This window comes from Hippopotamus amphibius, chromosome 4 (genome assembly GCF_030028045.1).
Source record: "Hippopotamus amphibius kiboko isolate mHipAmp2 chromosome 4, mHipAmp2.hap2, whole genome shotgun sequence".
NCBI classification, from domain to species: domain Eukaryota; kingdom Metazoa; phylum Chordata; class Mammalia; order Artiodactyla; family Hippopotamidae; genus Hippopotamus; species Hippopotamus amphibius.
The window spans coordinates 176,083,697-176,111,264 of NC_080189.1; the positions used below are offsets into that span (position 1 = coordinate 176,083,697).

Sequence of the window (27,568 nt, forward strand, 5' to 3'; positions counted from 1 at the left end):
GGGGACAGTATGACGTGGCTGGTTCTGTGAGCTCTTGGAAGCTCAGGGGAGCGTGTAAACCATGAAGGATTGGCCCAGCCCCGTGCATTGTTGTGGGGTCTTAGAGACAGTGTCAGGGAAAGAGCTGTTTGGCAGATGGAAGGATGGAGCGAGGCTGTGGGGCTGTGCACGTGGTCTGAGCACTGGCCAGCTCTCTGGCACTGGTCAGCCCCGCCCTCGCTGCCGTGGTTCCTATTCCATCCGCAACCTTGCTGCAAATGGGGCTCCAGGCCAGGCACAGTGGCAAGCAGGGACAGGACAGGGACATCCTTGGCCCAACTACCCTCTCCTTAAGGACCTCAATCTCCCACCCCAATCCTGCCATAACCTCCTGGGATCCTTCTTCCTGTTCCCAAAACCCACAGGGGATTAGGGTGGGAAAGCTGAGATCCTACAGGCAGGAAAGCTAGTCTGTTTGGGGCTACATTAAGGTTTTTTTTTTTAATTATAGTTGATTTACAAGATTGTGTTAGTTTCAGGCAAACAGCAAAGTGATTCCGTTATATGTATTCTTTTTTAGATTATTTTCCATTAGAGGTTATTATAAGATATTGACTAAAGTTCCCTGTGCTATACAGTAGATCCTGGTTGCCGATCTATTTTATGTTTAGGGCTACATTAAGTATTTTTGAGGCAAGCCAAGTACAAATGAATACATAAAGATCTGAAACATTTCAGTTTCTGACCCAAAGCTGCCTGAATACCCTGCAGCCTGCCTCCTTTTAGACTTAAGAGTCAGAGCCCCCTGCCCTACCTCTGGCCCTATGGGGAAATTTCTAAGGACTCGATGGGGTGTTTGCTGGAAGAAAAGATGGCAGGGCAGAGCCTCCCATGCCACCACACCCCGCCCCTCCCAGCAGACCCTGCCCAGGGCAGCTCTGAGGACCATGCCGCACACACCAGGAGGTGGGCTGGGTGGCATGGGTGCCCTTCTCTGTTCCTACTCCCATAGCCAGGGTGGGAGGTCACAACACCCAGGACAGCCCAGCCTCGAAGGTGTTGGACTCCGACAGAAAGGTGACTTGGAGGTCTCCAGCATGGGCAGGAGCTTCCACCCAAGTCTGCCAGCTAGTAGATCTCCATCTAGACATATCTGGGCCCAAAAGCAGGAGAACAGAGCCCTGGCGTGAGGGCGGGGGTGGGGGGCTGTGTTCCTGAGTTTCCCCAGCTTCTTCCTCCTGTCTTTGCTGGGGGGTGGCTCACAGGGTGTGCCACCCACGAAGCCTTTGAGGTACAGTGAAAAGAGGGGCTTGCCTGGAGGGGGAGGGGAGGGAGAGGCAGAGCCCCTGCTGTCTGGTCCCTGCCCCTGGTGCTCTGCAGAGTCAGACATGCCTGGGACAGGGGCAGGCCCTGGGGAGTCCCTACTCTTGAGAACTTCAGTTTCTCCATCCTAAGAGGAGAACTAACACAGGGTGTAGGAGAAAGAGCAGTTTGGAGGCTGGATTTTGGTCCCAGTTCTGCCTCTGATTTGCTGGAGACCTTGTGCGAGTTGCCTAACCTCTCTGGCTTGGGAAAGGAAGGCACTGGGCTAGATTTGGGGTTTTCAGACCATCTGGGTTCTCTAGCCTTCTGCAGAGGCAGCTGGGGGCAGGATGAGAGATGGAGTGGGCCTCTGCCTTCTTGTGTATCACAGTCTGAACAAACAGATCTGCATTCACTGAAAAGCCCGCAAGACTTTCACATTCTTTCAACTGGTTCCAGGTGCTGGAATTTGGCAAAGACCAGTGACTGGGCCCCCCGTTTTTGCAGCAGGCTTCTGGAGAGTGAGAGTTCAGGGTCTTCCTGTAAGAAGTAGCGAAGACCCAAACACTTGGCTGATGGGACCCTGGCCCCTTTCTACCCCCTCTCTCCACAGCTCCCACCACTTTGGGCAGTTACTGGGCAGATGGGCGACCCAGGCAGCTGCTGGGCACCTGTCTGGAGCCAGCTTAAAACACAAACCTCTCTTAGAAGCACCCTCATAGATTCCTTTACCCACATCCCCTCTGCATTGCTGGCTGACAGCTGGCCATGCTGAGCTAATAATACCTTAAGAGAGGCAAGGAGCTTTTCCCATCAATGGACAGCACACGCTCCCTGCAAAGAACACTTGACTCCAAAACTCACAGTGGGAGGAGTTGCCTGCCACCTAGTGGTCATGGCAGGAACAGGAGGAAGGGGAACAGACAAAACCCAGAAGCGATATACTGAGTCTGTCCCTTGCAAAAGGCTTTCCTGGAAGCCCCACTCGGGGACTTCCACTTACATCTAAGTAGCCAGAATGGGGTCTCCTGCCCTCTACCCTGAACTACAAGAGAAATGGGAAGTGAGCATTTTCAGCTGAGTGTTGCTTTACCCTCAAAAAGTAGAATTCAGTTAATTAGGAAGAAAGAGAAGATAGGATTTGGGTGACTCACTAGCAAGTGGGCCTCAGGTCAAAAATCATTGCTCTGATACCCAAAGGACTGGGGAGAGGCCTGGTGAGTGCAGGAGGCCCAGGGAAGTCCTACGAGATCTTGGCCATGTCACCTTGCCCCCTCTAGAGTGAGGGGTGAAGCAAGGCGAGTGCGCCTCAAGCATTTTAACCAAAGCTTCCAACAAGACAAGGAGAGCATCTGTGCAAATTATTATCGTTTATCTTAAAAATTCATGTACATTTTGTAGTCTGAAGTATTTCAAAGCTTAAATTGGGAAACATTAGGTATTAGGAATATGTGTGAATTAACTTAAGGTAAAAAGAAATGGAGAAATGAACGAATCAAAGTTTTTATTTTCTTTAAATCTTAAAAAAAATAGCGTGTGATAGTATAACCATAATTAAAATTTTTTCCACATATTTTTAAGTTGTTTTCAAAAATAGGGTGTATATGACACAGTGAGGAGTCTCCCGCCCACCCGTGTCTCCAAGGCACCTCTTTCCCCACCCTAAAGACATTGTAAAACTCACTGTAAAACTAAAAACTCATTTTAAAACGTCACTTAAAAATGAGCAAGAGTTCCGTTTCAAAGGGGAGCCGATGACAAGTTTTGAGCAGGGCCGTACAGCACAGGGCTGGATTTGAGGAAGCTTTAGAGGCAGCGATGGGCGCAGAGCTGACGCTGGGAAGGTGACCAAGCGCGGCAGGTGCCTCGGGGCAGCGGCGGTGGGTGGGGCTTAGAGAGGTGGGCGGGGCGGGCCGAGTTGGGACCAGCCCCCTCCCTTTGGGCTTTGGGGTGGGGGGCGGAGGCGGTCCTGGCTCAGCCTCCACACCCTCGCCGCTCTGCAGGTTCCTACTATCTGACCACCACCTACGGGGCCCTGGAGCACATCAAGAACTACGACAAGATCACGGTGACCCGGCAGCTGAGCATGGAGGTGCAGGACTCCATCCACCGCTGGGAGCGCCGGCGCACGCTCAACAAGGCCCGGGCCTCCCGCTCCTCCGTGCAGGTGACGCCTGGGACAGAGGGTGGGAGGGCGCCGGCAGACCTTGCCCCCAGGCCATCCCTACTGCCCGCCGGCTCAGGAGCCTGTTGCCGACTGTCTGCTCGGGCCGACCAGCCCAGTCCCCAGGGGCGTCCACGGGGCAGGCAAAGGCACCGGCTCCTGCCTGGAAGTGTGTGCCCAGCCCAAGTGCCCGGTTGGGGGTTGTGGGTGGGAAGTTAAGGGGTGGAGACATGACAGGGATAGGAGGATTAAGACTTTTATCCACCGTTCCTTAGCATCTGTGATGTCCGAGCAGGCTGTCAGGGCTGGAGATGTGAACAGTAAGTCGTCCCCGTTGAGAAGCCCACGAGCTGATCTACAGCCTTGCCCCCTGGTACCTGGACAAATGCAGCAACTGCCAAGGGTCCCCCTGCCCCCCCAGTCCAGCCCCCCATCCTTCCCCACCTCGCTCTATACAAACTCAGTATTCAAGCCACTGGTGGCCAGACTCCTGCCTCCCTCTCCTCATTATCCCACCCCGCCCCCAGCTGCATCAGATCAGCTACCCCTAATTCCCTGAACATGCTGAGCTCAGCTCCCTCGGGCTTAGCCTCTATCCATACTGGTCCATCTCCCCTTCTTCACCAGCTGCCACCACCCGTCCTCAGTTTCTCCAACAGCCCCTCCTCTGAGAAGCCTTCCCTGACACACACCCCCTGCCCCCCATTCCCTACAGCCTGGGTTAGATGCCCTCCTCTGTGCTTCCTGCTGCTGCTTTGCCCATTACAGCACATATACACTGTATTGTAACCATCTGTGTATGAAGCTATCACCCTGAGAGAGCAGGGCCCATGGCTCACGTATCTCAGGGGCCCCAAGCTCAGGGCCGGGGACAGAGTGGGACTGGGGTGCATGCAGAATGGCCAGAGTTAGGACAGTGAGCCAGGCTGCAATCCAGAGCTGTAAATAGCTCTACAGACTCACTTCTGGGGCACCCAGAGCACACTGGACCTGAACCCCATGCCTGGCTTTCCAGATGGCTCTTCTATAACCAGCAGAGCCCAGGCCAGGGAAGCAAGAGGCTCAAGGTATGGACTCAGCTCTGTACTAGCTTTCTGTGTGACCCCAAGCAGTGTCTAACCCTCTCTGGGACTCAGTTTTCCTATCAGCACAAGGGGACTCTGGACCATTTGAGCTCTGTCTCCCCAGTGCATGTTCTAGGAGGCCAAGCTGATGTCCCCCCTCCTCTAATCAGTGGTATTTTGATAATGTTTGGTAAAAGTTCTGATTTTAGCTTCTGTCAATTTCCATAATGTAAATACTTCCACTGTGGCCAATTTTAAGCTACTAACTTGGCATCACTGAACTTGGAGTTGGGAAGAGGTACACAATTGGCTTTCTCAAGCTGGTATGAGTCAGCATGAGTTGGCAAGTGCCAGCTCCAGCACACCACCACTCCCCACCGCCTCCTGGCACAGCTGTCCCTCCACCAACTCGTGGAATATGGACACTCTTGGTCCAAGCCTGATCCAGACATTTCTTACTTCTTGCTTCCACTCTGTGAATTCCCAGCGCTGAGACGGGCAGAGCATCCGTGCCTCCCACTAGGGAGGCAAAGCTCAGAAAAAGGCTTGGGATGAGGAATCTTCTCAGCACTATTTCTGGGGTCTGGGAAGGGCGCCAGCCTCTGCCCCCTCGCAGTGCCTCCTCTGCACCCCACACCCTAAATCCCTTCCCTGGGAGTGAAAGCCCAGAGCCTGACAGTCATAGGATGTCAAGGGCCCTTGGGAGGCCTACTGGGGGACAAGGAGAGCACAGGTAGTCCTGAGACCCAAGGAAGTGGGCTGGGCTTTCCCCTCCTGGAAGGAAGGAGTGACACAGGGAATCTTGACACAGAGCCTGGCGCTTCATATGCACTCACATGCACTCACCCCTCTGTAGCCATCGTCACCACCATCACCAGGAGATGGCTGTGCTGTCACCATCCTTCCACAAGGGGACAGCCATGCACACTCCACTGCCTACCCACCCGCTGGGTCCTTGGGGGAAAGGGGACTCTTCCAGGCCTCACCGCCACGGAGTAAGGACTAGCTTTATCCCCAGTTTAGAGTTGAGGAAATGGAGACTCAAAGAGGTCAGGGGCACACAGTGAGTGGGAGTAGCTTCAAAGCCAGGCAGGGACTCCTTCCACCTGCACCGTCTCAGGTGGAGGAGGGTATGAGTGCGCTGTTGCCTGCGGCTGCTCCCGTCCCCAGCCTGGCAAGCATCCCCTCACTCTTGCCTGTGTAGCTCATGAGGTGCCTCCATCTGTCCTAAAGCCCCCATCCTTCAGGCCCAGCTCCCCAGTCCCTTTCCCCCAAGTCTTCTCCCCCGCCCTTCCCTGCCTGCCTGCTCCTCCTCGGAACACCACCCCTCCCACCCCCAGGCTCTTCCAGCCCTAAGGCCTGAACGGTTCGCCTGGTTTAGCTGCACCAGCTGAGCCGTGGGATGCTGGGGGTAGGTCTGCATCTCTGATTTTATTTATGCTGCTCTGCGTGCGCAGCACAGCCCCTGGGATGCACGGGGACGCAGGGAGGAAGAGATGAGAAGGTGACCAATGAGTAAATGACGGTGAGCCCGCGGACTGGCCACCAGGGGGCGCGCTCACTCATTGCCAAGACTCCAAGCCAACCCGCTGACCCGGCACGGTCCGCCCCAGTGAGAGGTGAGGCTCAGAGAGGGAAGGCCCTTGCCTGAGGTCACACAGCAGGGTCAGCCGCAGGTGCCCCGACTGCCATCCTCACGACCCCTCCTACCATCCATCCGCTCTCTCCAAAGAGGAACCTGGGGCCCAGAGAGGCCAAAGGACTTGTCCCAGGCCACGCAGCTCCTCCCCCCTGTCCAAGCTCCCAGCATCGGAGTGGGGGTGAGAGGGGACGTCGGCCTGGCCCCGCCGGTGACCCGCGCCCCCTGCCTCTCGCCCCGTAGGACTTCATCTGCGTGTCGTACCTGGAGCCCGAGCAGCAGTCGCGGACGCTGGCGTCGCGGGCGGACACGCTGGCCGAGGCGCTGTGCGCTCAGTGCGCGGAGAAGTTCGAGGTGGTGCATCCCCAGGACCACCGGCTCTTCGTGCTCGTGGACGGCCGCTGCTTCCAGCTGGCCGACGAGGCGCTGCCGCACCACATCAAGGGCTACCTGCTGCGGAGCGAGCCCAAGCGCGACTTCCACTTCGTGTACCGGCCCCTGGACGGCGGCGGGGACAGCGGGGGCCCGCCGTGCCTTGTGGTGCGGGAGCCCAACTTCCTGTGAGGCCGGGGCTGCGGCCCCTCCAGTGGCAGTGCTCACCCAGGCAGAGAAGCCCGCAGACCGGGCCCGCATCCTCACCCCCCACGTTCACACTCAGCCGCACCCACGCATACACGCACGTACACGCACACTCCCAACAGGGATGACCACACGTCACACGTGCTTGCAACCCACTGAGCGTGCCTAGGCCAACGTGGCAGGACCATTGTGTAAACAACGTGATCGGTGGCCCCCAGTGTGCTTCCTGAAGGAGAGTCACAGCCCCCAAAGGCCAAGTTCTTTATTAGGCAGAAAGGGAAACAGAGGCTCAGAGAGAGAAGGGACTCTCCAGCCCCCTACAGCAAAAAGAGCCCAAGCCTGGTCCCTGTGCACACACAGCCCCTCAGGGCAGTCCGTCTGCCCCCGGCCCCCTGTGCCCGCCCCGTCCTCATTCTTTCCCAGGGAGGGCTTTGTTTCCCCAGGACTGTCCTCAGGAGGAGTGGGCTGTCCTCAGGAGGAGTGGGCTGGCCGCAGCTGCTTCCCGCTCCGTCCCCCCCCGCCCCCCCCAGGATGGAGCTGGGGTGTTTTGGACCCACCCAGCATCTCAGGAGCATCTCAGGGTGTGTGAGGAGACAGCTCCCCCACCCCTGCATCAGAGCCTGCTCTCGGCTATCAGCACCTGCAGTCCTGCCACAGCTCCTGAGCCCCTCCAGAAGCAGCTAGACATACACTGGGACCTCCAAGTGAGGCCAGCTCCATGGCTATGTGGCTAAGCCCAGCCCTGGCCACAGGGGACGCTGACAGGGCCCTTTTCTTGGCGGGCACCCCAGGGCTGTGGCAGTTGCGGCAAGAGGCACTGTAAGGACAGTGTTTAATAAAAGCTCTTTTAAAAATGGCATCTCTTTTTCTCGAGGGGCTAGACCAATGCTCAGCCAGCCAGGCCCCCCATTAGTCGCCTAATCCTCTTCCAAGGTGGGGTACAGAAGACCACCTCCTTTCCACCAAGGGCCCTATCTTGTCCCAGAATCTGTAGCATACTCTCAGCCTTCAGGGGCCCTCAGCATGGTCATCTCCTGCCTCCCCACCATCCATGGTTCCCATCACTCCTGCCTCTGCTGCCTATCCCAGGAATACCATTCTATACAGTCTTTGCCTGGTCAAACTCCTATTTATTTATCCTTCAAAGCCCACCTCCTCCAGGAAAGCCTTCTCTGACTTCGTAGGCCGGCCAGATAGTCCTTGTCCACGTCTGCCAGCTTCCTGGGCGCATCTCTTTCACAAGAGATAGCTCATCAAATTGCATTTGTCTGCTGATACATCTTTCTCCCCCAGGTTTGGACCCTTCATGTCTGTGTCCTCAGCATCAATTAAAAATATGCGTTTGTTGACTGCCTGTTAAACGGCAGCACTCTTCTAGGCCCCAGGAAACAGCAGAGAACAAAACAGACGAAGTTCACGTGGAGCCCCAGCGGGAACGGCAGTGAGCAGCGCACCCAGGGCGCGGCGGCTGGACTTACGTGGATTGTACTCCTGGGCAGCAGCCGGCTCATTCAGCCAGTCAGCAGACATCTGTCGGACTCTGGCTTCAGGCTGGCCCTGTGTGAGATGCGGGGATTGCTCCAGGAAGCAGCCAGCCAGCCCTGGAGGACTTTCCAGGCCGGGGGGGGGGCGGGGGTCAGTGTAACAGACATGAGAAAACAGGCAAATACCCAGAAGCTGAGGGCAGCCAGCTATGATCCCAGGTTGCCCTTTCCTCCCCCACCCCCCCACCCACACCGGGGGTGTCTCCTTCCTGAGCTTCCAGTGCCCCCTGCAGCCCTGAGCTGAGCAGGCTGTGTGTAAGGCACCCACGGCCTCCCACTAGGCCTGAGGCTGGAGGGGAAGGTGGGAAGGCGGGTCCACGTACCCAAGCACCCTCTTGCCCAGGTAGGGCCCACACTTGGGGTGAGGTTGGGATTCAGAGGGTGGATCGGACATAGTCCAGCCCTGGGGGGTCTTCTCTCCAGCTCCCAGGAGAGGGCAGAGCTAGCCAGTGAGCTGGACCAGGGGACCACTGTAAGAACACCATCTGTGCCTCTGTGTGTGTGTGTGTGTGCATGTGTGTACACAAGTGTGTGTGTGTGCATGTGTGTACACAACTGTGTGTGTGTGCATGTGTTTACACAAGTGTGTGTGTGTGCATGTGTGTACACAAGTGTGTGTGTGTGCATGTGTGTACACAAGTGTGTGTGTGTGTGTGCATGTGTGTACACAAGTGTGTGTGCGAGGCCCACTATCCTGGGGCCTCTTCCGTCAGGAGAGACCAGAGAGCAGGAGGGGACGGGGCTACCTAGACCCCTGCCGTCTGGAAGCCTCTGCCCCCAGGGAGGCGCGGGGCCTGATTCAGGACCCTGAAACAGGGCCTCGCGTGTGCTGAACGCTCACGGGTGTCTGGCGCTGGTTAGCGACTCCCCTGTGTGACTTTCTTTAATCTACCCACGAGCCCCTTGTGGGAGGTACTTGTGGATGAGAACACAGAGGCTCAAAGAAAGGGGGAGCCTGCTCGGGCAGCCTTAAAATACCACAGATCGGGCAGCTTAAACAATAGACATTTATTTTCTCACAGTTCTGGAGGCTGGAAGTCCCAGCTCAGGGCTGGCTTCTCCTAGGCTTGCAGACGGCTACCTCCCCGCTGTGTCCTCACACAACCTTTTCTCTGGGCCTGAGCACCCCTGGTCTTCTCTTCTTATAAGAACACAGGTCCTATTGGATTAGGGCACAGCCAATAGGACCTCAGGCTACCTTGATTAACCCTTTAAGGCCCTGTCTCCAAATACAGTCACATTCTGAGATGCCAGGGGTTAGGGCTTCAACACGTGAACGTGGAGGGATCACAACTGGGTGACTCGGGTGAGTTGCCCAAGATCACACAGCTGGTTAGAGGCCAAAATGAGGTTGGAACTCAGTGCTAACCTACCCTCAAATTCAGGTCTCTCTTCTACCCTGTGCAACATCCCAAGTGACCTGTTCGTAGAAAACCAAAGTCAGGTGAGCCTTGCCCACCAGGCCTGCTCTGGGTGAACTTGCCTGAGGCTGTGGTGAGCATCGCAGGGCTGACCTGACCCAGAGGCCCAAGATAGACGTGAAGTGGCCTGGTTTCTCCACAGGCCTCAAGCAAGGGGTCAGTGTGTCCGAGGGTGACAGGGTCACAGGCTGTGACATCAAACGGGCTCGGCTGTGTCTCCTCCCTGGTGGTTGTCCCCTCTCCCCTTGGCTGGCTGATCCCTCCTTCCCTCTGCTTTTACGGGCCCCCACCCCCTGGCCCGAGGCTGGGGCTGGGGCCAGCGGTGCTGGGAGAAGCTACCAGGGCTTCTGCAGAGACCAGGGCATGCCCAGGCCCTGCTGCTCCTCTGTCCCCAGGACCTACAAGTGACAGCCGGGTACAAAGGCCTGCCGATTGTGAGAAGTCCCAAACTGGCCCTGCACTTGCCTGACCTCACAACACCTTAATATTTTGTATCCAAGCCTCCCTAGTTAGGAACAAGTTTCTGCTGGGGAACAAGGGACGGGTCTGCAGGGGGGTGGGCAGAGAAGAGCAGAGGCCCTGAGTGGGAGGAGGGACAGAGAGAGGAGGGGAGGGTCCTCTGGGTGCAGTGGAGACGCCCCCTCCCCCCGCCGGCAGACCAGCCTGTCAACCCCACCTGGTGGGGGCCGAGCAGATGCAGCTGCAGAGGCTGTGTGTGCTCAGCTGGCTGAAATCCAGGAGCCAGCCACCTCCCGCCCTGCAGGGTCATCTGGGGTGGAGGAGCGGGGGGGCAGCTGGGGCAGAAACCAGCCCCTTCCTTCTGCAGGAAGGTCACGTGGAGCAGGGCTCTGGGGAGAACAGCACTGACTCACAGCGGGGGCTTTCCCTCTTCCCCAGCTGTCACGCTATTTGCCAGAAGACAGCAGTTTCCCAGGAATGCCCTCCAGGAAACCTCTTTGCAGCTGACGCAACCCTCAGCCAAAAGGGAACTCGGAAACCTGGGCTTCAGCATCAGAAAAACTGCTCAGCTGGAGGGTGGGAAGCCCCTTCACTGGTAGTCAGGAGACCTGGGCTCCAGGCCAGCTAGGAACCCTCGGCGAGATGCTCAACATCTTTGTGCCTCAGTGTCCCCATTCTTAACAAAAGAATGCTCACGCCCTGATCTCCCAGGCTTGGCGCAGGGATCACACAAGCTCCCGGGTGGGGCAGCAAAGCCTCAGATCTTTTGGGAAAGGGAAATAAATGCAGGGCGAGCACAGAAGGGCAGGGAAGTTGCTCACAGCCAAGGCTGCATGGCTGAGGGGACAAGTCGGGTTGAAATCCAGTCTGGGTTCCACTTGTCACCCTGGTACGGGACTGTGTCCACCCAGAGAAAGGGATGCCTTTTCCATATGAAGGCATTAAATGGCCTGTGGGGAGTCCAGGTGAACGCACACCTGGGGACTGCGGAGCCACACACACATTTTCAGTTTCCTGTGGGCAGTGCGATGACAACAGTCAGCATGGGGTGTGATGGGGGCCCGAGGGAGGGGAGGGCAGGTAACCCACCTGGAGGAAGCAGAGGGCTTCCTGCAGACAGGGATGCCTGAGCTGGGTCTTGAATGGTAAAGAGTTGGCCAGGAGCAGAAAGGAATCAAAGAACCCCTAAAGACTGCTGGAATTCTCCACGGATCTCTTGCATGCCTGGTGAAGACTCACGGCTTTTATTCCAGACTATCTTTTTAAGAGTATATGATTAGGGACTTCCCTGGTGGCGCAGTGGTTAAGAATCCACCTGCCAATGCAGGGGACACAGATTCGATCCCTGGTCTAGGAAGATCCCACGTGCCTCGGAGCAACTAAGCCAGTACACCACAGTTACTGAGCCTGTACTCTAGAGCCCGCTAGCCGCAGCTGTTGAGCCCTTGAGCCACAACTACTGAAGCCTGCGCACCTAGAGCCCGTGCTCCGCAACAAGAGAAGCCGCTGCATTGAGAAGCCTGTGTACCACAAAGAGTAGCCCCTGCTAGCAGCAACTAGAGAAAGCCTGTGCACAGCAACAAACACCCAACATAGCCAATAAATAAATAAATAAATAAATAAATTTATTAATTTAAAAAAAAAGAGTACTTGACCAGCCTTGGAGGATACGGATAGTTTCCCTCCTGGGAAGGCAGATTTATTTTTTCCTGACCAAGATAGTAAAATAATGTCTCTCGCCTGGGAAGAGAGCATCTCCCCCCAGGGCAAAAGTTGGACAGGTCTGCTCACAGCCTTCTTCCTAAGCTTGAGGTTTCCCAGCCTGGCCCAGACCCACTGTGTCCACAGCATGTACCAGAGCCCACCACTGCATCCATCTCAGGGCACTCAGCGGGCAAGGGAAGCTGAAGCACATATGAAGCACGTGCACCTGGTTGCCAGGGTTAATGAAGTCCCTTGTGGTCCCAGGAGTCTCCTACCAGCACCTGTAAAACTGTGGCAGGTGACCTTGTTAGCTTGTAAGTGGGGTAAAATCTCTGACTCTTGGCAGTTTTTGACAAGGAAGATGAAAGAAAGTGAAAAATCGCAGAGAAATGAAATGAGTGTGCTGTATGCCGGGTCACCAGTCATCATTTCCAGATCGCTTGTACATGAAGCAGAGGCAAGAGTAGTGGGAAGTGAGGCTGAAGGGCAGCCGTCCAGGCCCTCAATGGCCCTGGTTGGCAGCACAGGGAGTCTGGAAACTCTCCACCCACATAGAACAGAACTGGAGGGGGCCAGGCTGGAGGCAGGAGCAGCGAGCGCTGCTAACTCTCAGACTGTTGTCTTGAAAGACTATGTGTCCGGACTTCCCTGGCGGTCCAGTGGTTAAGACTTTGCGCTTCCACCACGGGGGACGTAGGCTCAATACCTGGTCAGGGGACTAAGATCCCACATGCCACGACCGAAATGTAAAGAAAAATTAAAATAATAAATTAAAAAAAGAAAGAATGACTATGTCTGGGGCTTCCCTGGTGGCGCGGTGGTTAAGAATCTGCCTGCTAATGCAGGGGACACAAGTTCGAGCCCTGGTCTGGAAAGATTCCACATGTCATGGAGCAACTAAGCCCGTGGGCCACAACTACTGAGCCTGTGCTCTAGAGTCCGTGAGCCACAACTATTGAGCCCACGTGCCACAACTACTGAAGCCCACGTGCCTAGAGCCCGTGCTCTGCAGCAAGAGAAGCCACCCCAATGAGAAGCTCGCACACCACAGTGAAGAGTAGCCCCCGCTCACCACAACTAGAGAAAGCCTGTGCATAGCAATGAAGACCCAATGCAGCCAATAGATAAATAATTTAAAAAAAAAAAGACTGTTTCATAAAAAAAAAACAGTTTCCTGGAGAAATAGCTCATTCCAGCTTTGGGACAGGACATGTAGAATGAAACATCTTGATACACCAGATAGGAAGGAAGCTGTGGACCTCTCCTAGGATCATGTCTAAAGGGCTTGGAACTCCGCCTTTAAGGTTCCATCGGCTAAAAATGAACAATTTGAGCTTCAGTACAGAAGTGCAATGGATTGAAACCCAGCAGACACATGTAAGTCCTCTGGCTCCAGCTGTTGATTTGTAAGAGAGCTGGACCTCGGAAAAACACGCCCAGCAGCAGCCTGAGAATGCAGTCAGCAAAGCCCAGACTGAGAAACTCCCCCGACACACAGCCTGCACTCTTCAGCAGAAATTGGAAGGAAAAAAAAGAGATGAGAAAACCTGTATCTAGGGATACACACTTGTGATAAAACCACAAAGAACACAAGGAGAGTGGTTACTTTCTGTGGAGGGCTTGGGTGGGAGGTGCTGTGACTGGGCTGGAGCACAAGCAGGGGCTCCCAGGGCGGCTGGTGTGATGGTTAATTTTATGTGTCAGTTTGGTTGAGCCACGGTGCTCAGATATTTAGTCAGATATTCTGGATAGCGTGGATTTTTTTGGATGCGTTAACATTTAAAGGAGTAGACGTTGAGCAAAGCAGATGACCCTCCATAATGTGGGTGGGCCCCATCCAATCAGTGGAAAGCCTTAGGAGAGCAAAGACTGACCTTCCCTGAGCAAGAAGGGATGCTGCCAGCAGGTGGCCTTTAGCCTGGACTGCAACTCTTCCCCTGGGTCTCCAGCGTGCAATTTTGGACTCAGCAAGCCTCTGTGGGAAGACATTCAGGAGTCTTTCTGAAACCTTGAAAATGTTAAAGTATGTGGGCCGAGCGATGGGATTCAGAATGTCCTGCTTGAGCAGTGGAGGAGCTGAGGGTGCGGGGCGTGGAGACTGTGGGGGCATAGGCAGAGGATTGGCCCTCTCTGGGGGCGCAGCCCCTTTCTCACTTGCACACCTCATATCACCCTGTTTGGCCCTGGAGGATGGCTGGTTAGCCAGAGACGGGTAAGATTCCTCAAGGGAGGAACAACCTAAGACCGGCACAGTCGCAGAGGGGCCAACAGGGGTGGGGCACAGACCCCCAATATCTGAGAGAGGTCTCCTGCCCCCAGGGCTGTTTTGCTCTCCACGCCCAGCTCAAATCCGCACCCTGCTCAGATCCACACCTGCTCAACTCGGACCCAGGAGGCAAACAAAGATCATTGCCCCAGTCATGTGAGGCCTTTGATTGTTTATGGGATTAACCTGGGAGTGTTAGCCAAGAACTAAATAAAAGCCTCGTGGGATGAATCAGCAAGGCTCTTGATCCTAGAGGTCTTGAGTCCCCCGGTCCCATCTTTCTCTTCAGTCTGTGTCTGTGTTTTCTTCAAGCTTGCGGCACCCGTCACTCACCTCAAGTCGCCGAGCTGGTCTTGGCAAGCCTCCACAATCATGTGAGGCGATTCCTTCAGAGAAATCTCTGTGTATATGCATATACATCCAATTCACTTACTTCTCAGGAGGATCTTAACTAATACAGCTGGTAAAGTTCTATTTCTTGACTTGGGTGGTCGTTACAAGGATGTTCATCTTATAATCCACTAAGCATTACACTTGCTTTGTATGGTTTTCTGTATCTGTTTTTATTTAATAATGAAAAGGCAAAAAAGTATTATTTGTATATAGATATGTAAATATGTAGTAAGGGATTCTAATGGTGAATACAAACTGACATTTGGGATTTCTGGGGAAGACAAGGGTTGGCCATGTTTTACTCTGGAAGTTTCTGTACTGTGTACCTCTCATGAAAGAACATGTTTGTACATTTTAGCTATAACTAGGGGAAAAAAGCCTGGTCCTAGCTGTGACACACATACAAAGGTCATCCTTAGAAATCTAATAGCAAATGGCTTAATAACGAGGCATGGGGAAGCACGTGGGCCGGGGGCCTATGAGAAAAAAAAGTCAAGGCAGCGTGACTTATGAAACTGTCATTTATTTGACAGTTTGAGAAGCTGCTTTAAACCTTAGAACCATGATCATTCAAGTTGTTTCAAATAGTTAAGTATGTATAGTGTTGTTATACAGGGAGCACAAATAATAAGAGAGAAGCAGGGTCACAGGGTAGTTAAGAGTTCTAGAAAATAGAACTGTTTTTACCACCTGAATCTTGAGGTCTTTTATGAGGCCTTTTAAAAATTCTACTTTTCAGTGTTTGCATTTCTTTGAACATCAGCCAGCCCATAGGGCTGCCCATTCTTGAGCTTTAGTGATAAAACATTCGCACACTGTACCTTCTTGTACTTGTTATTTAAATCCCTAAAGCTCCCCCAAATCTGTACGACAGTAAGTGCTTTATCCTGGTCACGTGATTGGATGTATTAGGACAACCTCATGGAGAAAGGATAACCTGATTACAGATGGGCCCATTAGAAACAAAAGTATCACCCTTGAATCTGTCACAGACATAAGCCTCTTTGCCAGTATCTCAACTTCCAATCCGTATCTCCAAACTTTAAAGGCGTCAGTCATTGCTAAATAAGACAGGTTTCACTACATAAAGAAGAGGTGGTCCTGAGTGTGACGGTTTATTTTTCCTTTTTTTCTTTGCTTTCTCTCTAAAGTCATCTAGGTACACGGCTTATTCTTAAAAAGCGTCACTGAAACATAATTAGCGAACCACATCATTCCATTTGATGTGTACGAGTCACTGGGTTTTATTTAGCACGTTCAGCGTTGTACAAGCATCATCGTGATCAGTTTCCGAACATTTTCATCAGCCTGCAAAGAATCCTCATGCCTATTTCCATTCCCCTCTCTCCCCCGTTCCCAGCACCACTCATCTGCTTTCGTTTCCATAGATTTGCTTATTCTGGACATTCGATACAAGTGGAATCATATGAGGTATTGTGTGACTGCTGGAGCTGTATCAGTGATTCCTCCTTTTTGTTGCCGCATAACATTCCACTGCTTGGAGAGGGTCAGTGCTACTTTTGAATGTCTTTCACAAACGCAGGGTGAGTACCATCCGGTGTGGGGCACTGGGCCCACGGAAACAAAGGCAAGACAGACAGCCTCTGCCCTTGGAGGAGCTCAGATAACCTCCCAGCCCCTGCACATGGTGTACGGGCAGACCCTGATGCGTGCCAGAAAAGACCCCAAGAAAATGCAAACGCCCACAGACCAGAGGGGACTTTCATGGGTGGGAGAGGAGGAAGTTGAGGAGGGACACTTTTAGATACAACTTGAGGAGGGTCTGATGGAGGGAAAGGCACTCCAGGGCATGAGGCACAGAAAAGAGCAAAGGCACAGGAGGCTGAGAAGTCCAGGGAGTGGCCGCAGCAGGAAGAGCAGAGCAATAGGCGGGCGCGCGGGGGAGGGGAGGCTGGCAGACAGACAGATGGGGGGTGGACCCCACCAGGAGGGGCCAGGAGCATAAACTACACAGTCAGGGACCTGAAATTAATGCTCGGATTCAGTTATAAATCTTTATTTTTCAGACTTGTCCATTATAGCCAAATAAAATACAAAAGCAATCAAAATTTGTATCTAAATAGTTTTCCATTTGGGGTTTATGTCCCTCTCCCATAAAACCACCGTAAAGATGTAAGAGGTTCTGACTTCAAATTCCTCAGAACAAAGACTCTTTCACTAGCTACAGAAGCCTCAGTGAACTCTCGCTCCTTAAAAGCAAAAAACCCTCTTAAAAAGCAAATACAGTTTTCTCAGTATAGAGCTTCAGCCTCCCAAATCTGTGGGTTTTTCAGAGGACCACACAGGACATGTAGGAGCTGGGGAAGGAGGTAAAGGTGAGCAAGCCGTCCTGGGAGAGGCCTGCAGCGTGGCCCCAGAGTGGCCTGACAGCATCCCCGAGAGGGCCCGTGGCCGCGGGGAGAAGCCTCTCTCTGGCTCCAGCTCTTCAGTCTCTGATTAGCACACATTCTAAGGGATGGTGTTCACATTCGGAAAAGCATCAAGGAGGCAGCATTTCAGTAGTAACCAAGGCATACCTTGTCGATGGACAATTTTATTCTGTAAGAAACGGGAAAAGTTGGTGAACCTGAAGTTGGTCAGCTGAAGAAATGAAGACAGACATAACCCACCACAGAACGTGTATGATGGACCCACCCAGCCCAGCAACCCTTGGGATGCATCTGTTTTGAATTCCTCCACAGTGAGAGGTAGAAGCCGGCAGAAGCAAACTGCCCCCATGCAGAAGAGGACAGCAGTGCTACGTGTACCCTTCTGCTTTCAGAAGGACACTGACCCTTTAAATGCCAGGTGCTGGCTTACCTGTCAATAGGATAAGGGCTTTCACAAAGGTTGACCAGCACGTACAAATGTCTCAAAGCGTACTCGTACTAGAGGGAAACAAACCAAAAAGACACGCTCAGACATCATCATTTTATAACACGATCAACTCCTAACTTGGGAATATGTAAAGCATCTAGACCAGTGGTTGCTGAGAATTCCCTGACAGTCCAGTGGTTAGGACTCTGCACTTTCGCTGCTGAGGACCCAGGTTCGATCCCTGGTTGGGGAGCTGAGATCCGACAAGCCGCCCGGTGCAGCCAAAAAAAAAAAAAAAAAAAATTAAACCAGTAGTTCTTGACCTTTATTGAGTCAGGGATCCCGTCCCACCTTTAGATAATCTGGTGAGATTTATGGACCATCTCCCAAGAAAACTGCACGGGTGCAGGAGGTTCGCAGGCCTCCTACAGCACCCTCAAGCCCAGGTAAGGACTCCTGGATGAGAAGCCCCTGGCCCTGCTCCCCTCTGCTAACTCGGACCCTACCCCAGCAGCCTGGCTTTTGGTTCTGGGACCCCGTGGTGAGGGAGACAGATGGTAAGCGAATGCCGAACCAGATGGCAACTAAGATGGAAATAACTGGGTCTGTTTATCTTGAAAAACACGTCAAGGGAATCTGAGAACTCACAAGAGGAAGAAAGAAGAGATTCACTTTCTGTGATTCCAGAGGGCAAAAAAAGTAAAAGCAGAGGAGAAAGTATTTATTAAATAAATGAGAATTTAAAAATCATCAAAGAAAGAGAATGCTTTGTTACATAAATGAAAGATAAAATTGACAGCCTCTTAATAATGGAGAGCTGTCTCCCAGCTGCCCAGCACTCCATTCTTGGAAGTATCTGATGGTGACCATGGTCTGCACATCACAGCCCAGAGGGGACTTTCTGCAGCGATGAAAATGTTCTATAACATTCACCATCCAGTAGCCACTCACCACATGTGGCTCCTGAACACCTGAAATGTGGCTCCTGTGGCTAAGGAACTGAGTTTTACGTTTGGTTTCATTTTACGTTTGGTTTCATTTTAATCAATTTATTTTTAAATTTTTTTTATTGGAGTAGAGTTGACTTACAACGTTGCGTTAGTTTCGGCTGTACAGCAAGGTGAGTCGGTTACACATACACATACCTCCACTCTTTTTTAGATTCTATTCCCATCTAGGTCACTACACAGGACTGAACAGAGTTCCCTGTTCTATTCAGTAGGTTCTTTCAGTTACCTATTCTCTATGTAGTAGTGGATATATGTCCATCCTTAATCAATTTAAATTCAAGTTTAAGAAGCCACATGAGGCTAGTGACTACTGTATCAAAGAGCACGGGTCCAAAGCAGGATCTGGCAAACTTTTCTGTCAAGGGCCGGACAGTAAATATTTGCGGCTTTGCGGGCCACGTGAACTACTCTCGCAGCGTGAACGCTACGTGACTGGGTAGAGTGTGGCTGTGTTTCAATAAAACTTTATTTATAAAAACAGGCTGCAGAGGGAAAAACCCAACAGGCTGTGGGCAGGAATGGGCCCTCGGGCCAAAGTTTGCCAACCGCTTCCCTAGAAGGATCCAAGCATCATGTAAGGAGGCTTTTTAGGTACCTTCCAATCCTGATATTCTACAATCTGTAGGAACTAGGTACTTTCTTCTCCTGCGTGAGCCAGGGCCTGACTTCAACAACAAATCTTGGGAAGAGGTCGGAACAGACCCAAATAGGAGAAAACCCGTGTGGTTGATGTGAGGGGCAGGGGTGAGGGGTGGGGTCTGGCAGGGACAGCACAGTGTGAAGAGAAGGAAGTCCCCTTCAAAGGCCAACAGAAACGGTAGCTGGGTCATCTATGACTGGGAAGCTCTCCCAGCCACCTGGAGAGTTAAGAGTGTCTGGGGCCAAGATTTAGGGTCAGTGCATCTGGACAGCCTTCCTCCTCGCACATCCCCACCAAAGGTCTCTGAATGAGGATGTTGTTTCCTTCCACAAGGCAATGCACCTGACGGGATTCCCAGGGGACAATACTAACTCAGGTTTGGGGTTTAAGATGCGAAGGAAGGCCAAGCTATTTGGCCTACGGAAGGTGGGGTGCAGAGGCCGGTGGCCCCAGGGTCCGGGCTTACCATGGGGTTGTGCCAATTGAAGCAGTGTGCGCGGAAGTGTGCCATGGCCGCCTGGTAGCAGCCGTGTGCTGTGAGCGGGGCTCTCTGTGACAGGAGCCTGTCCACCTCGGCGTCGGACCCCGAGATCAAGGTGACGATCTTCCGCACTGACTTCTCAATGACATTCCTGGCCTGTGAAGAAACACGTCTTTTCCAAATGTGTCTTACTTAACGCAGTCTCTCCTGGAACCCTGGACCAGTTAGGCACTTCTCTCACACAGCCTCCACCCCAGTATGTTAAAAGAGATGCCAAGAGATGCTTTCTGCGGCCAAAGATGCACACACGAGGCTTCTGTTACAGCTTGAAACCTTCCGAAATACCCTTTAGGGATCTTCTGGCAGGATGGAAGCATTTAAATCTAAATACCTGAAGAGCAGCTATGGCTGAGGAAAGGGTGGGGTGTAGAAACTGTGCCCCAAAGTAGACTGTGGTCCCATAAGCGGTGCTGTGTGTTCACAAGCACCTTTGTCCATTCCGGAAACCATCAGATGCTTAGAGAGGACACAAAGGGCGTCATCACTTTCTTCCCAGATAATGAAAACCAGCATCACAAGGAGGCAGCTGCTTCCACATCAACCAAAACTGACAATCAAGTGCCCTAACCCTCCAGCTCCCAGCCAGGGCTTGTTCCATTCACGCCTGGATGCTACCTGATCTCTGTGTGTCAGACCAGCAGGTCTCAACATGTGGTCCACGACCACCAGGGTCCCCCAGACTTCTTGGGGACCCATAATGTCCTCCCTTTCCCAACTGTGTATCTGCGTGAGGCTGCATTTTCTTCACATACTTCAGCCAGGACAGAGCCCAGCAGAGTGAATGCAGACGCAGGTACGAGGACCAAGCTGACATCTATTATGCTGGGCAGAAAAGAGATTCGCAAAAATGTACAGCGATGCCACTCTTCTCACCCAGATTGATTTTAGAAAATAATTCTCTTTTATAAAAATATATTAACACAAAATGGGTATTTCTAAATGAGTTAATATTTTAAAAATCGCAGTGTTCATTTCTAATGCAGTAAATATTGATATAACCCACATCAAGAAAAACTCTTTGGGATCAATAATTTTAAGAGTGTAAAGAGGTCCAAGAGTAAAAAATAAGAGAACTGATGTATTACACTGTGATACCAAAAAAAAAGAAACAACAACAAAACACATCCTGGGGTGCTGTCAGGATTATGAGATATATGAATTTAAGACAGGCCACACACATTGAATTTTCTTTCCCAGAAAATTCAGGCCATATCCCAGCACGTCAATCCCCGTGCTGTGCTGATGGGACAGAGTCAGCACAGCTGGCTTTGCTGGAAGGAAGTGCTTGCCCAGCATCTCTTGAGTACATGCCTGATGCTTCTAGCCACATGGCTAGACTCCAAGAAGAAATTCAAACAGTTCCAAACAAACTGATGAGCTACTGAAAACAAACCCACTCATCATAAAAGATTGCTCAAACATTTTAGGAAGAATTTGGGGCTGTGACTATGATTTCCTAAGGCAGCAGAAATTTTTTGTGGACTGCATTTTCTTTTTAAATATGATTAGCTACTAACTCACCAAGCGGCAAAATAAAAATGTCTTATAAGCAACTAGGTGTAAAGGAAACACCCATATGCGAGGCTTCTTGGCAGGAGAGAGGCTCCCTCCCTTTGCTTCCTGCTTCCAAAGAAGTCAAGGCCAGTTTACTGATGAAGATTGAAGCTGGTCACTGCCCTGCTCACTCATGTCCATTTTACAGCGAGTCAGGAGGCAGAGACAGGGCTCGCACATGCTGCCCAGTGAGTCCGGGAGCCGCAGCTTCGCCACCACTTACCTCCAGATGCCTGTCGATCTTCTCAGCAAGACGCCTGGACTCCTGCAGATCATTAGTGCTCATCAGTTTCCTTTTCATGATGGCGAGGGGCACCTCAGGGCTTGGAGTGAGATCAAGGCGTTTGACTGGGGGCAGGGAGATGGGAGAACTAGCTTTGTGTTTCAGACCCTGAAACTGCATCAGCTTCATGGCAGAGATGGACTGGGGAGGGAGAGAATGGGAGAGAGAGAGAGAGAGAGAGAGAGGGAGAGAGAGTGAGTCAGTTTGAGTGGGAGGAACAGGTGTGCCCTGGGTCCTGGAGTCCACAGTTCACCCCACGTGGTTTTAGGGATCACTGAAGGGTCACAATTGCAGGCTGAAAGCCCATGCTTGGTCCTCAGTGGAGCGCAAGAAAATGCATTCAAGGACTTGAAATCCACCCATGATGAACTTTGAAGCTGCCTGGCATCCTTTGCAGCAGAACTGCTACCCAGTTCCGCCGAGCTTGGACCAGAGTCATTTCAGCCAGTGGTGACCTGGGGCTGTGCTCACCCGCCTGCCCCTAGTGACCAGCAGAAGGAAGGTGCAGAGCACCTTCCAGGTCAGAGCTGAGGTCTGGGTCCACTGAGATGGGCAGAGCTAAAGCCACAGAGGGGCGGGGCCGACTCAGTATCAGGGCCTAACAGGCGGGCCCGACTGCCTGACTCAGTTTGCCCACAGAGGTCAATGCAGAATAGATCCCAGTTAAGAGAGGAAGAAATGCTATGAGCAGTCATGTTCCTAAACCAAGCATCACTAGTCTAAACACAGTTCTAAAACAAAAAATAAAATATATACACACATATAGAAAAACATAATGCTTAGAAAAGATCCTTCACATCCTCTCGACCAAGAGCAGACACGGCTACTGCTAAGGAAACTGTAAAGAGAATGGAAATCCCAGGGCAGAAGAGCTGTTGCTGGTACCCTCCCTCCCTCCAATCCCCCGACAAAGGCGGGGCAGTGCCACCTTTGACCCTGCCTTCTCCGAGTTACCTTTCCCTGGCCTTCTCTCTGCTCCACCTCCCCACTCCCCCCCCCCCATCCCCCGCCAAAGCCTGATGAGGCCCTCGGCATCCTGAGTGTACGGCTCATCCTGAGTGCACTGCTCGTGGCCTGTGACTGCCCTGCTGCTCCCAGGCCCTCCAGTCCACACTCTGCCTGAGAAGTGCTGAAGGGAATAGCTGGACTGACTGGCTCACAAGGTCTTCTAGAAGGCCAATGCTTGTGTCAAAGGAACAGATCTCAGCTGACAAGCTCTCAGCTGGTGGCAGGCCACCTGGGGGATGGTGTCTGGTTGTACACGCTGCAACCCCACACAAATCATCTCCTCTGCACATTCTGAGGGCTAGCCCCCGGGGTGGCACCTAAGGCCCAAGCCTTCTGCAGCCACCTGCTGTGATCTCTGTAGGGACAGCCCTGATGGACTTACCTATTTTACCACGTAAGTCCCTGCTGAACATAGTTGGGGGGAATAAAAGTCTCTAATTTACAGCCAAAGGGTCAAGATAACATCCTGCAACTGGAGGGAGGCTGGACCCCGGAGGATGCAGGGTTTGGGGTTCTACGGGGCAAAGCCATCAAACACGCAGAACAAGCTTATTCAGTAACCTCTTCCTGTGTGCTACGCCGTGTCTAGTGTTCGTGATGTACCACCTTCATTTTGCTCCTAATCATCTTGTGCGCTAGGGCTTTGACCAAAGAGGAAATGGAGATTCAGAGAGCTCAGGTACATGGCCTAAAGTCTCACAACTTTGTGAGTTTGAACCGAAGCCTGATTGCAAAGCCTGGGCAGAATCTCCAGGACGGAGTGGCCGTAAGATGCAGAGCCAGCCCTGCGCCAGCGGTTCCCCACCCGGATGGATCCCGTTTCTCCACCAGGAGATGAACGTTCCAGCCAGTCAGCCTGACTCGAGGCACCGTTGGGAGTGCGAGGCTCCCCAGCTCACCTTGTTTCCATACTGCATGACATGGCTGGTGTTGGTGTGGGATTTCACCAGCTGGTACTGCTTGTGGAGGGTCTCTTTGGTCAAATCCTCCTGCAGAAACGAAAACATTCAAGTCCTTCGAGGATCGCAGCCGACAGCTGAGCCTCAGCTGAGCAGCCAGCCCCCCGACGGCTCACCACATCCGAGTCTTCCATCCAGTTGACGCTGTACCAGTCCCCCAGGAACGTGGACCTCTGCTCATCATAGTAACAGGCGTAGGATGACTCCTTGGGGTTGGCGGCAGTAGTTGCATAAACTACGAGGAATTAAAGACACCTTTCAGGCGTGTTTTATTCTCAGCTGCCTGCGGATTCCACTAGAAGCAGGAGTTCCTCCTCCTCTCCTAATGCAATCAGAGCATGTCACCTGTGATCAGCTCAGGGAGGGTAGGGAGACCCCTGTACCCAGCCCTGTTCACTCAGTTACAATAACTCATCTGAAACTAGGTGTGGAAGAAAGAGAAGCCAGCTGATAGACTCTTTCCGCAGCAATGAGCGAGCAGGCATGCTTATTAGGACACCCAGCTATTTTGGAAAAGTACTAACAGATTTGAATAGCTCTGGAATCTTGAAGGATATGGACCTCATTTCATTTCCAGAGAAAGTGAACACCTATTAAAGAAACACTTAAGTTGGTACAGCCACTATGGAAAACAATTTGGAGGTTCCTTAAAAAACTACAAATAGAACTACCATATGATCCAGTAATCCCACTCCTGGGCATATACCCAAAGAAAACCATAATCCCAAAAGAAACATGTACCATAATGTTTATTGCAGCACTATTTACAATAGCCAGGACGTGGAAGCAACCGAAATGCCCATCAACAAATGAATGGATAAAGAAGATGTGGCATATATATACAATGGAATATTACTCAGCTATAAAAAGGGATGAGATGGAGCTATATGTAATGAGGTGGATAGACCTACAGTCTGTTATCCAGAGTGAAGTAAGTCAGAAAGAGAAAGACAAATATTGTATGCTAACTCACATATACGGAATCTAAAAATGGTACTGATGAACTCAGTGACAAGAACAAGGACACAGATACAGAGAATGGACTGGGGAACTCGAGGTCTGGGGGGGGCGGGGGGTGAAGGGGAAGCTGAGATGAAGCGAGAGAGTAGCACAGACATATATATAGTACCAACTGTTTCAATAGATAGCCAGTGGGACGTTGTTGTATAACAAAGGGAGTCCAACTCGAGGATGGAAGATGCCTTAGAGGACTGGGACGGGGAGGGTGGGGGGGACTCGAGGGAGGGAAGGAATATGGGGATATGTGTATAAAAACAGATGATTGAACTTGGTGTACCCCCCCAAAAATAATAAATAAATAAATAAATAAATAAATAAAAAGAAGAAACACTTAGGTTCCCTGAATATATGAAAGAGCTACTATTTACTATCTAGCTACCCTGGGCTCAAAACTATGCTGGACAAATATCATCGCTTAAAATGTAACTCTCCCAATAGACACTGTCTTAATCCCCATTTTACAGATGGGTATAACTGAGGGTCAAAGAGGATGTCACTTGCCCAAGATCAGAGAGCCTGCAAGTAATACATCTCAAAGAGCAGAGGCTGATCCAAAGACTGATTTTGGATGTACGTAGCCCTACGACAACCTGGCAGAGCACCACGGAGTCACATCCAGAGCTGACATCATTTCATCCCCTGACCACTAATCCTCCAGGAACAGAAGAAGTCCAGGGCTGCCCACAGGTAACCCCCTACTTCCAGGCACTAGGCTGCCTTAGGCCTGGCTTATCCAAGACACCTGGTTCTTCCCATCAGCTGAATCAGAGACTGTCCAGTTGTACCGTGTGGCAAGGTGCTCACCCAGCCTGGCTGAGAGGCCAGTGCTCCCACCACCTACCATCGATGTTGGGGGGCAGGTGGCTCATCATGGACCCAGACTCGCAGGCTTCAATGTAGAACACCATCTGGAAGGTGAACGAGACAGGCGACCTCACCCGGCCAGGCACAGACCTCTCACAAGTGCCACTTTGGCTCTGCCCACTCTCTTGACGTGTTTCTTAAGAGTCTTTCACTTTTGCTTTTGGGAGACATCTCTGCTCTAAGAAGCAGAGGCTACAGGAGCCGCTGTCATACAAACCAGCAGGACTCAAATTTATGCATGGCTAATAGAATAAAATGATCTATTAGCTGGAATAATGCAGAAAAAATGGGGCCATAGATGATGCGAAAGCAAACTGACTTGCCATCCAATGCACGGAGCAGTTTCCAAGAGCAAAACACATTATAACGCATACACTCCCGAGCTGCGCAGAGTCCACACAGGGGGCAAAAGGGGCCAGAGGGGGCCGGAGGGAAAATCAGGAGGTGGTATTTTCCTCCCCAACGGCCCCAGATGGGTGACAGTCCTACAAACAGTAGTCCTCGAAGTGTGGTCCCTAGACCTGAAAACTCAGAACGGCAAACCCTCAGGCTTCTCCCCGGAACTACTGAGCCAGATTCTGAGGGTGGGGTCCACACTGTATTATAACAGGATCGCCAGTGAGTCTGATCTAACAGCTAAAGCTGCAGAATCACGAAAAGTTAATCCTGGGAGACCAGAGGTCAAAACTGGTTGAGAGGACACCTTTTCCAAAAAACACAGCCAATCCAAAGTTAGAAGGCCTGTCGCAGAACCGTCGGCTCTGCTTCCACTGCCTCCCTCATGTCCCCCAAGGCCACCCCAAGCACTGACATTACCTTTTGGTACATCTTGTGTTTGTACATGTAGTGGATGGTCTCATTCAGGTCCTTTACATGAAGCTGAAAGGTGAGAATATGGACCAAACACATCAAGAGAAACCATTTGCTGGATAACCCACTAACCAAGTCCTAATGATGATTTATAAATTCTTATTTAGAAACCCTGAGCGATAATCGTGGTGAACAGCCATTATCCCAGAATGTCATCAGGGGCTTTATTCACATATTAAAAAAAGGGGAGCGGATGTGCTTCCTCATTACTTTGTCCAGAGCATTCAGGGACTGTGTTCTATGACTGTGTCTACTGCAGTGCACCCCAGTTCGGGTACAGGAACGAATGCTGTGATGTCAGGAAAAACGCAGGGAAAACTTGCTGGAAGAGATGAGTCTGGATAGATTTCAAGGTGTTAAATGTGACCCCACACTCACCAGCCACTTACAGACCTCCCCTGTAGGACGTTAGAGACACATCACAGGGGTCCCGCCAACACTCATTCTCCCGGCCTGTCTTTTTTTCTTTTTTCTTTTTTCTGCTGCACCACGTGGCTTGTGGGTTCTTAGTTCCCCAACCAGGGACTGAATCCGGGCCCTTGGCAGTGAGAGTGCGGAGACCTAACCACCAGGACCACCAGGGAGATCCCCCCAGCTTGTCTTTGAAACATTAAGAAAAACTCACATCATCATTAGGAAACACCAGTAGTCCAGTGGCTCCGTGATCAGTGAAGTAAACGAACACGTGGTCCCGGGGGCCACTGCCAAGAGACACACAGATGCGCGTGAAAGTTGAAGCAGACCATTTCCTATTTCCACTTCTGTTTCTCTGAAAAGTCACCCCAGTCAAAGAACTAAGGAGAGGTGTGAGGATGACAGTCTCCCAGCCAGGTAGGAGGAGGCGCACAGGAGCCCGCCGTCCGGCCTGTTCCCTCTGCTCCCACTGGGCGCTGTTGTGAACCATGAGGCGTATCCCAGAGCCTCGAAGGTCTCCATCGTGGCTAGGAGGGTGTTCAGCAGAGAGGCCAGGGCTGATCTGGATAGCTGGGCCTTTGGCAATTGGGCCTCATCCTGCGTGGCCACACTCTCCATCCAGATCTCCCCAAAATGAGTAAGGGAGCCAGGACATACCGCCAAGCACAGTCCTGCAGCTCCGACGGCCCCTCCAGGCCCCTCGACCTGCACACAGCCTGGGATGCCCACCCGCGCCCCCTCACCAGGCTTCCACTCAGAGGATGCTGCTTCAGGGTTGCAGACATACAGGAACTCGCTTGGAGGCAATGTGGTTCATCCCACACAGATGTTCGTCTCTGATCTAACTCACTCGTGCTCAGGTCTCCCCTCGGGCATGAGGGAAACAGTAGCATCTGCCAAGTACCTGAGACTCTCGGAAGTCACACTCCTAAGGTCCCTAACATCACATCAAAGTGCTGCATAAAGAGATGCTAAACAAGACATCTCTCACCCACAGCCACTGGGGCAAGCACTGGGATGAGCTTCCTCCAACACGGAGGTTTGCTCTGGACTTAGCTGGGCTGCCCTGCCATC

At 52.1% G+C, this 27,568-nt stretch overlaps 2 protein-coding genes across 2 annotated transcripts in view; one reads left to right on the forward strand and one right to left on the reverse strand.

Annotated features, from left to right (window-relative positions):
• RIN3 (Ras and Rab interactor 3) overlaps nt 1-7,579 on the forward strand; it is a 125,269-nt gene extending 117,690 nt beyond the window's left edge. Inside the window, exons 9-10 of the mRNA XM_057733235.1 lie at nt 3,285-3,448; nt 6,392-7,579. Of these exons, the coding sequence (XP_057589218.1) occupies nt 3,285-3,448; nt 6,392-6,712 (485 nt within the window). The 3' untranslated portion in view covers nt 6,713-7,579. The remainder of the gene's footprint in view (nt 1-3,284; nt 3,449-6,391) is intronic.
• An 8,924-nt stretch (nt 7,580-16,503) lies between these two features.
• The window catches only part of LGMN (legumain), a 38,293-nt gene continuing 27,228 nt past the window's right edge, over nt 16,504-27,568 (reverse strand). The window contains exons 6-14 of the mRNA XM_057732798.1: nt 26,706-26,781; nt 26,027-26,089; nt 25,188-25,254; nt 23,443-23,561; nt 23,267-23,356; nt 21,300-21,500; nt 19,448-19,618; nt 17,335-17,402; nt 16,504-17,073 (exon numbers count right to left, since the gene is read on the reverse strand). Coding sequence (XP_057588781.1) covers nt 17,031-17,073; nt 17,335-17,402; nt 19,448-19,618; nt 21,300-21,500; nt 23,267-23,356; nt 23,443-23,561; nt 25,188-25,254; nt 26,027-26,089; nt 26,706-26,781 — 898 coding nt within the window. The 3' untranslated portion in view covers nt 16,504-17,030. The remainder of the gene's footprint in view (nt 17,074-17,334; nt 17,403-19,447; nt 19,619-21,299; nt 21,501-23,266; nt 23,357-23,442; nt 23,562-25,187; nt 25,255-26,026; nt 26,090-26,705; nt 26,782-27,568) is intronic.